Source organism: Buceros rhinoceros, unplaced genomic scaffold, assembly GCF_000710305.1.
Source record: "Buceros rhinoceros silvestris isolate BGI_N320 unplaced genomic scaffold, ASM71030v1 scaffold5452, whole genome shotgun sequence".
Classification (NCBI taxonomy): domain Eukaryota; kingdom Metazoa; phylum Chordata; class Aves; order Bucerotiformes; family Bucerotidae; genus Buceros; species Buceros rhinoceros.
This window is the reverse complement of record NW_010397048.1, coordinates 24,546-39,754: the sequence shown is the minus strand read 5'-3', so window position 1 is coordinate 39,754 and position 15,209 is coordinate 24,546. Positions and strand designations below refer to the sequence as shown.

Below are 15,209 nucleotides of genomic sequence, written 5' to 3'. Positions count from 1 at the left end.
TTTCCCTGTTATCTTAATAACGTTTAAGATACTGAGTGGAATATAAACTAGTGGAATACATTTTAAAATCTTTTGCAACAGCATAAAAGAAATAAATATATATCCATTAAATAAGCAGAAATTCTACTCAGCCTCATTGTTTCTCCTACTTATCTAGAAATGGCAAAATGCTGACCTGAATGGGAAATTCAAGCTTCCAATGAAGAATGAGTTCATTCCTACTAACTTTGAGATTTTGCCATTGGAAAAAGATGCCACACAGTACCCTGCCCTTGTCAAGGTAAGCTACCTGTATTTGGTCTACTTGCTAGTTGACCTTCTGGGAAGTTAGCAGTTAATTCCTATGTATTTTTAAAATACAGATCGTGTCATATTCTGAAGTACAATGAACAAAAAAGTACAGAACTTAAAATATATTGCCAGAAAGACAGTAGAAGGTTCATTCTTGCTTAAACTTTGGATTATGGCCGTTTGGGTTCCTACGAAAATGAAACTACAAACAGCTGGAACTCTCTTTGCCCTTTTGAAAGTGTGTTAACGATTGCTAGAAATAATATTAAAGCTGTTTGTTCAGCAGAAGATTATCTGCCACTCTTTTTGAGCAGTGTTCGGTAAGTAGAGGGTGTAGACAAGGCTATTCTTTTGTAACTGTGTGGGGAGAAAGCTTGTGATTGCATGGAAAAAGGGAGAGGGATGTAAACATGTAAATAAACATCACTTTCCCGTCTCTTGGAAGCATCATTTAATGATCTCAATACATTTTGCAAGTCTCAGTTTTTCTGAATACCTAGAATTTACTCCTCATTTTGAAAGCATCGTTGTCTTTGCTTATGCTCATGTCTGTTCTAGGCTTAGTTGGAGGATAAACAGGAAAAAATCTTCTGCAACTGCATGTTGAGCTTTAGCTTGAATACTCAAATCAGAAATAGTTTTTGCCTTAGTGCAGAGACATCCTTCAGGAAATGGTATTTGTTCTGCACAGAGCTTTTTAGGTATATACTTGAAGCAGTATTATTAACAGTGGAGGACTTTGAGCATATGTTTATGCTCATCCTGAATTGAAACCCTGAACCTCATCGGGGACACATAGTACAGCTCTGTTAAATAACTCTAATGGCTGTGCTACAGAAACTTGATGGTTCTTCAGTCTCTCTGTAGCACGTAGGCAATTGATCCACACAAAAGCTTTGCTTTAAGGCATGATTGCTTCAGAAATGTATTTGCTTTTAATTTTTCCTTTCCTTTTAAAATATGTTTTCTGTGGGAAAATGTTTTTAATCTTCTCTGCTTGATGAAATAGACATTATCTATTTTGCCTGCATCTCTTATTTTCTTCCCAGCCATATGCCTGTGCTATTTTCCTTTTGTGGGCCTGGCATTTGTCTGTCCCCATAGCAAAACAGTGCAAGAACTAAATCAGCAGAGATTAGCTGTACAAAAAAGGCAATTTTTCTGCTATTTTCTACGCCTAAGTGAGCTTACTATGAACTGGAGCAGTAATGCGGAGAAAAGAAGAGAGAGAACCTAAGTGCAGGAACAGGATGGCCATTTTCACTGGCAGCATGAGGCTAGGTGAGCTTTGTTGTAATGGTACATCTTGACCTGAAAACCCCCCAGGAAAGAGGGCCAGTCACTACTGTGGACTGCAGCTGGGATCTCCAGCTATTGGATCAGCATCTCCAGGCAGATAGACAGGCTCTACAGTTTCTCATTCTGTCCCTGATTTAAGATGTATTCTAAACTGCATACTAGCAATTCAACGGAATAAAGAATTTGTTGTCTTGGAGAGAAGCTGTAGTTTGGCTTTTTTGCATAAATCAAATATTGTTTTGAGGAAGGTGTACTGTAAGAGAGTTACTTATTTTATGCAAAAAGGAGGAGGAAAATACAGTGCCAAATCCCTGAAAAGCAAAGAACATCTGCTCAAAAGTATAAGAAAAGGGAACAATTTTGCATTTAAAAGTTTTCTGTTATGTATATCAATTTAAAGAAAAGGTATTGGGGGGCGTAAAGTTAACTAGAGTTGGAACAGAGACAATCAATTTCACAGCTTTCTGGGAGAAAAAGCAGTAGAAGATTTTTTTAAGTTCTTTCCTGTACTAGAAGATTATTCTAAAAAATTTTGGTGACAGATCTTTTAACTAATTTGCAACTAGTTTTATTGCTCTTTCTGAATGTGTATTTTTTTTGTTACCAATGTTACTTTAAAACAACATACAATGCATTAATATTTTTTTAATAATAGCATTAAATACACTATTATATTCTTAGTCTAAAACGTGTAACTATGTGCTGCTGTAGTGCTGCATAATGACATCTTTTGATGCCAGCATTAGCAGGGAACTTTGTGAAGCCAACTTCTGTCTTTGATCACTCTTGCTCTGGAAAAGTAGTTCGCATTTTGATCATAAGCCCATTCACAATGCTGCAGCCATTTAACTGCTTGTTAAGGTGACTTATGGTAAGAAGAGTCTCAATAAGGATAGATGGATGCATACACATGTGTATAGCAAGAATTTGAGGGGACAACACTAAACTGAATTTTGAAGAGAAGAGGCTTTGAAAAGTAGTGTAATATATTGCAGTTAAAAGTTAGGTGACTTAACCTCTTTTCTTGACACAGGACACTGCTATGAGCAAACTGTGGTTCAAGCAAGATGACAAATTTTTTTTGCCAAAAGCTTGTCTCAACTTTGAATTTTTCAGGTATGCGTTATTAACTATATCACATTGCTCTCCAAAAGTTTCTTATTTGTTGGGGATCTGCATTTCTGTGGCAAAAAAATTCTTGCACGTATTGAGGCTTTAAAATGTTTTTCCTTCCTTGGGAATGCATAATATGATACAAATAGCAGGAAGGCTCATGTAAGTTATGCAGTAGTTGAGTATCAAGAAGTTCAAGGTGCCCTATCTATATTAACAGGAAAAGTTTAGTAAAAAAAGTAAAAATAGCTCTAAAACAAATTTTCTTCTATGTTTTATTTGCTATACCTGAAACATGCCTGCAAATAGGACCTCCTACATATTGCAGTATGCCTCTAAAAATGGCTGTGTTGTTATTTTTAATAAAATAATTGTGATTTAGTAATTAAAGATAGTTTTCTTTATAAAATGATATTCTGATCATGGTTTTGGTTTCAGTTTGTTTTAATTTGCCTAATGTAAGCCAGTGTAAAATTCTAAGTGCTTTAAATTGTGGGATTTTATTTGACTGACACTACCAGTTGACTTTTTTTTTTTAGAAGAACACTGTCTATATTATCAATAAGTGTTTGATTCTTACATCAAGATGCATGATAAAGTGCTGTAATGTTAATTCTGGTCTTGCATTATTTTCATCACAGGAAAATTATCTTTTTTTTTTTTTCTAAGTGAGTATGACGATGATCTACCTTAGAAATTATTACTTGAAAATAATGCTAACTTTTGAATTAAAGTACTGCTGTCTTTTGAGAGCAGCTATTTTTGCACTGGACTACTGAAAGTGAAACTAATTTCATGAACTCTTCTTGATCTGATTAAATGAATCAGTGATACTGCTGAAAAGGCCATTATGTGGGTTCTGATAGGTGCTCATAGATGCACTGCTGAGTCCTTGTTTTGAGTGACCTCTTGAAATTTTTCTTGGCAGAATTTTAGAGGGTTTTTCAGACAGTGTCAGTTCTTGGTACTGGTGTTGTTGGTACCAATTTGGGAAAAATACGTTGACTGGGCGTTTCTTCTTCCTCTTTACTTTGTGAGACCATGGGGCAAACATTACAATTGTTTCAACTTGGTGTCAGGAAGGGCAAGATCAAAATGGTAATTGCCCATCTGATATTCAGAGAACAACAATTGCAGTACTTTGCCCTTTTTGTTCATGCTTGGTGGCTTTCCCTTATACTGTGTTTGAACAAAATCCAAAATAGAATTTTATTTACGGACACTGAGTTTGTTATGCAGTTGTGTTGGATGATTTTAAATCAATTCCAAATGAACTATGAGTGTTCCAGTCTCTATACCAGTCTACGAACAATGTAAAGATAATAATTAATTTTATGCAGAGCACAAAAAGGTATAACTGCGTGCATATATGCACAGTATCGTAGAATAGAATGGCTTGCGTTGGTAGGAACTTTTAAAGTTCATCTAGTCCAACCCTCCTGCAGTGAGCAGGGACATCTTCAACTAGATATGTGGTGATAGTCTCTTTCCCAGGTAGATTTGTACTTTTATCTTGGTGAGCCCTCAGCAAAGCCAAGAGTGACTTGCTGACTAATGTAATGGAGTGATTTGCCTCTTTCCTCCTAGGAACGGTTAGAGATAGGAAGCTGGCTTTTTTTCTTAGAGTTGAGGGCAAGGAGTCTTTCCTTTTCTTTAAAAATAAGATGGTAATTGTGTGTGAACAGATGTGAGAAGATTTTGACCATACTGGGTACATCATCTCCAAAAGAAGCTGTAAGCAGGTTTGTCTGGTTTTGATACTTAAGATTCTTAGTTAATCTCTCTCTGCTTTGAGACTGGTCATGCTGATGGTCATTGGAGAAAATGGGGAAATGTATGGTGTTTGTTCATGACACTTAATGAAATTACCTATAGCTCTTGTGACCAAGTGAATTGGTGAATAAAGACATCTTAATAACATGGGTTATCATGAGAAGTTATAGCCTCAGTTCTAGACTAGAACGTGGTGGCTGTGCTGCCTTGTAGGAGATTACAAGAATTTGTTCATACCATAGACTGCTTCAGTAAGATAGAAAAAAATAGGATTTCTTCTGCCTGCAGCTCTGATGATCATCACTCACTGGAAGAATTCCCAACCCAGATGTTATAGCAGCAACTATAGATGAATTTTGAAGATGAATTAAAGATGAGGAGGGTGGTTTCACCCTTAAACATACGAATCTAGTAGGAACTATCTGAGTACATGAACCTCTTGAAGTTGCCTTGTTCCAAAACTGAAAACCCTGACATGGTACAAGTCTTGCATTTAAGAAACACTGCAGTAAAAACCTCCAACAAAGGACTTAGTATCATCCTTTAGACTGGATAAGCTTTTGCTTTTGTATGAGTTATGATTTAAGAAGTTGATAAGTGTTCTTTTTTTAAAAGGAAGCAAAATAAAAATGTAATGTGCTGTTATTTTGAAAAGTTTCTAAAGGTAGTTATAAATTCTGCACTTCAAGTTTCACAAGGTTTAGAGAGACAGATACTGAAAACACAGTGGTAATTATTTTTAACTGGGCTCTTGCTACCTTCAAGCTATTTGACTTGCTCAAAGTTACACAGGATCAACACCTCAGTGCTGTTTTCAGCTGTGTCACCTACAGCTCAGTTTTGAAGGGGAAAAGACTAGACTCATGAGTTTTCAAAGACGCTATCAGGGATTGCGTTGTTCTGCTTCCTCAAGTCTAGTCAAAAAAAGGTACACTACAAATAAGGATTTATTTACAGAGTTTTTATTAGTAGAAGGCAACTCCCGTAACGATGTTATAATAATTGTTTTCTCTTACTTTTTTACTTGAGGATTAATGTTTCAGGAGTCTTCATTATTTTCTAAACTCCCAGTTGGCCTTTGCCAGCTGAAGGAGTATACAGAAGTTATAACTGATACAGACACAGTAATTACTCGGAGTAAGTCTCTTTTCTAGTATCAAAATAGAAAAGGAATACGTGACTTTGGAGGAGGGTTTATGAAAGCATAGGACTGACCTTCATCTTGCTTTGAATTCAGTCTTAATTAAAAATTTCAATATTAATTGGATTTGTATCTTTGGGCATATCACAATTGTTCAGTTTTGGGAAATTCTCCTCGTAGGGAGAAATGCAAATAGCAGAGTCCTCTTTGTTATTTTCTGCTAACCTGTTTGCTTAAGTTACACAAGGCCAAGCCCAGAATAATTAACCCCAGGACAGTAAAAAAGCATATTCTAGTCTAAGATTTCGGACTATAGTTGGGTCTGCTTCTCTAATAAATTTTATTTTTGTTTTTAAGTGTTTTTCCCATGCTTGCTTTCCTTAATGTAAATGGCAGGAAAAGCCAAGACCTCACCAAAATCTGCAAGGAACTTTCTTAAAAATAACCTTTGCAATGTATTTTAAAGCCATCCATCACCATTTGTCTTGTGGTAGTGTGATCTTTGTTCTACATTAATGTTGGTATATGCTATGAAATACCATGCTGTATAGGCATAAAGATATATAATAGCATGTCTCCGAATGCTATTAGTGACTGCTTAGGGAAAATAAATGCAAATGGTGTGGGTTTGTGTTGTAAGCCATACCCTGACAGGAAGTTGTTTTAGATACTGTTGATTATTTCTGTGAAATTGATAATGAATTTACACGCACCTCAGAATCTTTAGAAATAAATATTCAATCATAGTACAAATAACTTGTCTTGACTTTGCAAATCTTTAAAACATACAGGTATTTAATAATTAGTGCAGCTGTAAAGTGGCTTGACTCCTGGAGCTGCATTTCTTTTTTGAGAAATTTACAGCAATAATGTGTGTGATCAGGTATTTCTAATACAAGAGTTAGAGCCTTACAGTTGTTGCCATTAAAAAGATAATGCAAACAATTATAGTGGTATGAAGCTGGATATGCCAGAATTCTTTGCTGAGTTGAACTTAGCAAGTACTGCATGTTTTTCTTACCACAAATTGCTAATCTCTTAATTTTTGTAATAGAAACTGCTTTGCTTTCTGATAGTGTAGAAGTATTAAATAAATTTATATGTGGGCTTTCATTTCATTCTATTAAGTTATGTTGATTGTTCAGGGTGTATTTAGTTTATTTGACTCCTGGTGAATTCTGACTGTGCAGCAAAGTAAATACAATGTCTTGATTCATGAGCACAAATAGAATATCTTCGGAATCTTCAATATATTTAGGCATCACTCAAACCATAAGCAAGCTAAATAATTGTTTTCAGGTATGTTTATATTCATCTTCAAAATTGGAGTGCTTCATAATGGGATCCATCAACGTACTTGCAGTAACTATTGTTTCCTTCAGATCAACTTAAAAGGCCAAAAGAAACTGAGAAGTAATTTTAAACTGCATATTTTACTTTCAACATTTTCTTCCAGCCCATTTGCTTACGTGGATCCCTTGCATTGTAACATGGCCTATTTGTACCTTGAACTACTCAAAGACTCCCTCAACGAGTATGCATATGCAGCAGAACTAGCTGGCTTGAACTATGATCTCCAAAATACCATCTATGGGATGTATGTAAGTACCCAAACCAAGGAAAAGCTTAGAGCCTTAAATAAACTTCCCATCAACATTTTTATCCTGATTCGATGGAAGGACTTCTTTTTAAAGAATGGGTCTAAGGCTGTTACTCCTTTTGATCTTGGTTGTTAACCATTCTTTCTTTAATTTGAATTTTAAGTTGAATTTTATTCAAAGTCTTCAACAATCTTTCCACTCATACTAAACAAATTTTCTTCTTTATTTTTATATCATTCACTAAATTAATTAGTTGTAAGATTTATTCCTTCATTTAAAAAAAAACAACCAACCCTAATCCAAGCTTACATATTTATTTCAGTTTGTCAAATATCTACTAAAATCTTTCTGACTGTTGGGGTGAAAGGCCCCCTTTTCATACTATTAAATAAATAGCTTCAGCTTTCCCGTTCAAGAACTACTGATCATGAGGCTGCATATACATACTCTTCAGTCATGTTTCTTCATCCATTATTTTATCACTGCTTGAGGTATCAAGGCATTTCTTTTGTTTTTCTTTTTGTTAGTCGCTACATTTATGCTGATCCTCTCCATTGCAACATGACATACCTGTTTATCAGGTTATTGAAGGATGATTTAAAAGAGTATACATATGCAGCACGCCTCTCAGGTTTGGTCTATGGCATTGCATCAGGAATGAATGCAATACTTGTAAGTAAGAAAAAAATGCAGGAGGAAATGAGACAGCTTGGGAGTTGTTGAGCTTGGAGAAAGCGTTTGACTTCTGCATTTCTAAATGAGATGGTTAATGTTTTTTTCCTTGCATATATCTCATGGATTAAAGGCAAAGCAAAACTGTATTTTAATCAGTCCTGAGTGACCTATTTAATATTGCAGTGTCTTGTGGCCACGTGTGCGGTGCAGTTGTTGCATGGTTTTACTTGCTTGCATGGTAATCTTGAAAGTACTGTTGTTGGTTTTTGTAAAAAAAAGATTAACTTTTCTCTTGAATTAATCTGGGCTTTATAGATTTTGCTATAATTCTCTGATTCTGCTGTAGTGAGCTGTGGAAATTGCGCATGTGTTCATTAGAATGCAATGCTTTTCCTTAGCGTGTTTGTTTCTATTACGTGTTTTATAATCTGTTTTAAAGTGCTGACAATACTTACTTGATAAACATTGATACTATGATAAATGATGATCCTATGAGATTTATGATAGATTTTAACAGTCTCTCTTGAAATTCTGTTAAAAGCTTTTATTGACCATCATCTTATTCCAAACTGTGTTTTGAAATTTCCTGTAGAAGTATTTTCCAAAGTGTCTTAGTAGGAGAATATACTGTATATTGTCTTGAATTTCCTGTATGAAAGAGAGTGCTGCAGTTTGTTTTGGTTTTTTTTTTTTTTAAATTCAATGCAAATCTCATTTCCTGGTAGCATTCACTTAACTTACAGCAAACATGGTTATCTATTCTCAGTTTCAAAGCTTGCTGGTCGAAGTTAATTTTTTTGGGAAAAGCCAAAAACCATAGGGGGGGTGTGTGTGTAATTTTATTATTTTTTTTGTCATAGTTGAGAAATCTGGAGTTATTTTAAATATTAGCTGGTTTTTGTAGGGTTTTTATAGTCTATTACTGTAAAGATTATATATTTTACTCGATTTTGATATCTGAGAGCTTCTAATATTCTTTTCTGTATCGTGAGAAGTGTTATAGTCAGTGGGTATAACTGTACAGTGTTAATACTTTAAGCAAGGACAGATGCTACACTGAAAACAATTACCCGTGGTGATTGTTGAACAGTTCGGGGGTTTATGCTAATTTTAGGATATCAGCCTTTATGATAAATCCATTTATAATAGCTTTTTCTTCAAATTCATGGTTCAGGTATGTTTCAGCAACTACAGAAGAAAAAAAATCTTACTACTGGAATGTAGGAATTCACCTGTATGTTGGTTTGTGTCCTAAACCCTATTTTTACCCTTAATAATTAAACCGTGTAAATCCAATTAAATTCCTGATTCAAGATACCAAATTCTGAAGTTTTTTTCCCCCAAAAGGCCTTCTAATGGCTTTTATCACTAGACAAACTTTCTGTAGCTTGATGCAATCAAATAGTAATTTTTCAGTTTCTATGTTGTTTTTTTCAAATGACCAAGGTTATTTCATGTACAGTTTAAAAAAAATTGTGTATGATCAGCTCAATATCTCATTACAATTGTAGACAAACTACCTTGCTGTATCAGTCCAGCACCATCCTGGTTATAGTTTGTGCTGCTGTTGACAGTACCCCTTTTTATTTTAGCACTTCCACTTCCACTTGGCTTACTTCCACATAACATAGAATATTTTTTGAGCAACAAGATAATCATGAAACAAGTTTAAAAGTAAATTGGAGACAATATTTAAGAAGACTGTTAATCTAGATTTCATTACCAAAATGAGAAAAGCAGCGAAAACCATTTTAGTACTCCAGAGTACAATACAGTAGTTCACTGACTGGACTCAATACTTGTAAGCATTAAAAAAATCTGTATTCTGAGTACAATTTACTTACACTGGCATGAAGGTACATTTAATTCTCTGCATTCATAACTCCTGGGCAAATATGGAATATTATATTTATCAGTTATGTATCTTTTGATGGGTAAAGGGATTTTATTTTGCAATGAGCTAATGTTGAGTGACATTAAATTTAGAGTGAGTGTTGAAAAGTGTATTGTTCATGGAATTACACAAGACTTGGTAATGGTTTTATTCTTTTATTTTGCACGTTTAAAGCATATAATTCATTTTTTCCATAGCTTTCTGTAAAAGGTTATAATGACAAGCAACATATCTTGCTGAAGAAGATCATTGAGAAAATGGCTACTTTTGAGATTGATGAAAAACGATTTGAAATTATCAAGGAAGCGGTAAGCTACATGAGAAATTTACATTTTGGATTAATTCAAAATTGAATGCATTGGCTTGAAATGAAGTCTGAGGGCTGATTATCTGTGGAAATACAGAGTGAAATTCTGCCTTACTGGGACTGCAGAAGCTTTTTTCTTTTGTTTTTTTTGTGGCCATGAGTTCCCCAGAGCATTTATATTGCATTCTTTGGACAAAAATAACTGGGCCTAGAATCTTCTTTCAGTCAGTTTTTCTTACGATTGATCAAGGGACTGCAACTCGCTTTGATAGGAGTAGAAATCTAAGAGAGGGAACGGCAGTGTGAAATCTTAACTTTATATTCTATTTTGCAATTTGGAAAAGCCCCAGTGGGATCTAGTCATAAAAGAAGGTGAAAATGGATGAAGGTGGAAAGGAGGTGTTGAAAAGATTTGCAACATTTCTTCTACCCAGATGTGAGGAGGAGCTCTGCACCTGGGCCAGGATCCTTTGGTGCAAAAGTAACCAGCTGGTTAAGTACACGCTATCTTCTTAGGAAGTCTCACTTCCTAAATTTAATGACTTATCTATATATATATATGGAATGTAAGATAGTTTTTTGGGGTATTTTTTTAGCTCCTGAGGTAAATTTATGAACAGCGATTATATTTCCTAAGCCAAACAAGAAATATAAATGTTCTTCGGGTGCTTTCTTTAGAGCAAGACAGAAGTAAAACAAAGGAAGTTAACGAATTGGATATTGGCACTCATAGCAATGAATTGTGGAGGTATAAATAAGTGCACAAGGATTAGATTGGAGTTGCGCGGACTTCTTGCCCTTGAAGCTTGCATATAGTCTTCAGAGCTAGGGCTGCAGGGAAGACCACTCCATGCCTGCTATAGTCTTGCTTTAATCCTCTGGTGAGGATTTTTGGATTAGTGACTGGTATAGACAGACACCAGTGCCATCTTTAGTTCGGTACTGTTTCATAGGAAATTCTAAGCAGGTGGATATCACACATGAGGTAAGTTTATTATAACAGCACTTTATGTGGAGCTTTGTACCTAAGATACGTTAATTGTCTGGAAAGTTTTAACTTGATATGCCAAATGTCAAGGTAAAAAACCTCAACCTATAGGTCTGTGAATGATCTATTTTGGGTGATTGTCTATTAATTTGTTTCCCAGATTGTCTTTATGGTTTGCTTGAACTTTGTCTCTATATAATGCATGTTTTGTCATTTCACAGACTTTGTTACATAGGCCTTTTGTGTATGTAAAAAAAAAAAAAAAAAAAAAAAGGAAAAAAAAAAAAAAAAAGACAAATAGATTAAATTCATATTGTGAGTTCTGTCCTGGAAATGTTAGTCAGAAGAGAAAAAAAAAAAAAAAAAAGGACAAAATAAAAAAAAAAGTCAAATCAGATGGGGAGACTGCAGTTTTGCCCCTCATGTCTGCACCAACCAGATAAGGGAGATACCAGCTTCTGACTTCTCTTTGGAACAGATAGCAGGATGCATTCTCAGCAATGTCATGCTCACTGTTTCTCACTTATGAGCCTTTAAATGGGTTACTTTTCTCTTGTACTGGAGGTGATTCCATCTTGCCAAAACTATTAGTTTGCACTGTCTAGGTCCTTTGGTAGAGGAAAAAGGTTTTGCTTATTTTGTGAAGATGCAACTGGACTAGAAAGGAGTTTTATGGAGAAGTTAAATGATTCTTCTCCTATACGTCCTTTATCCAGGCAAAGAATTTTGCAGATGTTCCTGTATTTTTCTAACCAAGTCAGCCTAGGGAAGCAACTGGGAGAAAAATATACTTTCTAGTATTTCCCCATCCCACCTTGGCACAGTCATCATAGAAGGCATATTTCCTGGGTAGAGCAATTTGATCTAAATACTTAGGTCTAACTGCAATAATTTAATTTCCAGTTGTTAATTTTATGAGGAGTTTGGTTTCGTGCTCATGCACTGGTGGAGTTCACAGTCCTGAGGAATTTGGATCAGGTGAAGGGTAAAGTCAGGACTCTGAATTTTAGGAAAGAACTTCCAGCTCTTCAAGGAGTTGGTAAATAGGACCCCGTGGGAAACATCCCTCAGGGACAAGGTAGCAGAACATTGCTGATGGATCTTTAAGGACTCTTTCCATAGAGCACAAGAGCTCTTGATCTGCAAGTGTAAAAAATCTGGCAAGGAAGGGAAGAGACCAGCATGGCTGAATCAAGACCTGCTGGTCAAACTAAAGGGCAAGAAGGAACTGCACAAAAAATGGAAGCAGGGACAAGTCTCCTGGAAAGAGCATAGGGACACTACCTGGTTGTGTAGGGATGAGGTCAGGAAGGCCAAGGTGTGGCTGGAGCTGAACTTGACAAGGGATGCAAATAATAATAAGGGCTTCTACAGGTACGTTAATCGGAAAAAGAAGGTTAAAGAGAGCACATCCCTCTGATGAACATGACTGACAAGCTAGTTACCACAGATGAGAAGGCTGAGGTACTCAACAGCGTTTTTACCTCGGTCTTTGCTGATAACCTCTCTTCTCACACCCCCCAAGTTGATGGACCAGCAGATGGGGACTAGGCAGGCAAGGTCCCTTGCACTGTAAGAGGAGATCAGGTTTGTGACCATCTAAGGGACCTGAACATGGTCAAAGAAACTTTTTTGCCTCGATCTTCATAGACAACCTCTTTTCTCAAAACTCGCACATTGATGGATGGTGGGGGGTGAGGAGAGTAGAGGGGCAAAGTCCCTCCCACTGTAGGAGAAGATCAGGTTCTTGACCACCTGAAGAATCTGAACATACATAAGTCTATGGGACTTGATGAGATGTACTCTAGAGTCTTGAGGGAATTGGTGGATGTTGTTGCCAAGAAACTCTCCATGATATCTGAAAAGTCCTGGCAGGCAGGTGAAGTCCCTGGTGACTAGAAAAAGGGAAACAGGTTTAAAAAGGGTAGAAAGGAGGACCCTGGGAACTACTGACCTGCCAGCCTCACCTCTGTGTCTGGGAAGGTCATGGAACAGATCCTCCTAGAAGCTGTGCTAAGGCATGTGGAGAACAGGGAGGTGATTTGAGGCAGCCAGCATGGGTATACAAAGGGCAAGTCCTGCCTGGCCAATCTAGTGGCCTTCTGTGATGAAGTGACTGCATTGGCAGACAGGGGAAAAGCTATGGATGTTACCTGTCTGGACCTCTGCAAAACCTTTGACATGGTCCCTCACAACATCCTTCTCTCTAAATTGAAGAGATACAGATTTGATAGGTGGACCATTTAGTGGATAAGGAATTGGTTGGCTGGTTGCATCCGGAGGTTAGAAAGGAGGACCCTGGGAACTACTGACCTGCCAGCCTCACCTCTGTGTCTGGGAAGGTCATGGAACAGATCCTCCTAGAAGCTGTGCTAAGGCATGTGGAGAACAGGGAGGTGATTTGAGGCAGCCAGCATGGGTATACAAAGGGCAAGTCCTGCCTGGCCAATCTAGTGGCCTTCTGTGATGAAGTGACTGCATTGGCAGACAGGGGAAAAGCTATGGATGTTACCTGTCTGGACCTCTGCAAAACCTTTGACATGGTCCCTCACAACATCCTTCTCTCTAAATTGAAGAGATACAGATTTGATAGGTGGACCATTTAGTGGATAAGGAATTGGTTGGCTGGTTGCATCCGGAGGTTGGTGGTCAATGGCTTGATGTCCAGATGGAGATCAGTGACAAGTGATGTCCCTCAGGGGTCTGTACTGGGACCAGTGCAGTTCAGTATCTCCATCAATGACAGAGACAGCAGGATCCAGTGCACCCTCAGCAAGTTTGCAGATGACACCAAGCTGAGTGGTGCAGTTGACACAGCAGGGGGATGGGCTGCCAACCAGAGGGACCTGGACAAGCTGGAGAATAGGGCCCTTGTGAACCTCATGAGGGTCAACAAGGCCAAGTGCAAAGTCCTGCACTTGGTTTGGGTCAGGTCACTCCTCAGTATCAATATAGGCTGGGGGATGATGTAACTGAGAGCAGCCCTGTGGAGGAGGACTTGGGGGTACTGGTGGATGAAAGGCTGGACATGAGCCAGCAGTGTGTGCTCACAGCCCTGGAAGTCAAAGTATCCTGGGCTGCATCAAAATCAGCATGGCCAACAGGTCGAGGGAGGTGATCCTCTGCTCTGGTGAGACCTCACCTGGAGTACTGCTTCCAGCCCCAGAGTCCTCAGCCCAAGAGGACATGAACCGGTTGGAGGAGGCCTATAGGAGAGCCATAAAAATGATCAGAGGGCTGGACACCTCTGCTATGAGGACAGGCTGAGAGAGATGGGGTTGTTCAGCCTGGAGAAGAGAAGTCTCCAGGGATCCTTACTGTGGCCTTTGAGTACTTATAAGAAAGATGGGGACAATCTTTTTAGCAAGGCCTCGTTCAGGACAAGGGGTGATGGTTTTAAACTGAAAAAGGGGAGATTTAGACTAGATAGGATGAAATTTTTTTCAATGAGGGTGATGAAGCACTGGCACAGGTTGCCCAGGGAGGTGATAGATGCCCCATCTCTGGAAACATTCAAGGTCAGGTTGGACAGGGCTCTGAGCAACCTGATCTAGTTGAAGACCCTGCTCACTGCAGGGTGGATGGACTAGATGACCTTTGAAGGTCCTTTCCAACCCAAAACATTCTATCTTAATGGTTACTGTTTAATTCATAGGCTCAGAGGCCCATGTTATTACTAAGATAATCTAGCACAATTTTTAAACACATATGACAAGCAAAAGAATGCTCTTGACATTTGAAAAGTGTCTTTTTGATGGTACACAAAATTGAGAGTACAAGGTTAATATTTTATGTTTAGAAATAGGGTTCTATAATTTGAACTTATTTTGTTTTAGTACATGAGGTCGCTTAACAACTTCAGGGCTGAACAGCCTCACCAGCATGCAATGTATTATCTCCGACTCCTGATGACTGAAGTTGCTTGGACCAAAGATGAATTAAAAGAAGCTCTAGATGGTAATGTTCTGCTGGTTTTAGACTTCATTATTTTTGTTTTTTCTTATGAAAACGTCTTGTTACTAAACTAATGAAGGTACTATTTTGAACTCTGCCCATTATTCAAGTGAAGCCCCTGCAGTGCCAGACCTGAGCCGATGGTGGTGGATGTTGATGCCTCTCCACTTGTC

The 15,209-nt window shown here is 37.6% G+C and overlaps 1 protein-coding gene across 1 annotated transcript in view; it reads left to right on the top strand.

The window, feature by feature from the left end:
• IDE (insulin-degrading enzyme) overlaps positions 1–15,209 on the top strand; it is a gene marked incomplete at its 5' end in the record, with an annotated part of 58,691 nt that overhangs the window by 27,589 nt on the left and 15,893 nt on the right. Inside the window, 5 exons of the mRNA XM_010146087.1 lie at positions 158–280; positions 2,624–2,706; positions 7,746–7,890; positions 9,985–10,095; positions 14,919–15,039. Coding sequence (XP_010144389.1) covers positions 158–280; positions 2,624–2,706; positions 7,746–7,890; positions 9,985–10,095; positions 14,919–15,039 — 583 coding nt within the window. The remainder of the gene's footprint in view (positions 1–157; positions 281–2,623; positions 2,707–7,745; positions 7,891–9,984; positions 10,096–14,918; positions 15,040–15,209) is intronic.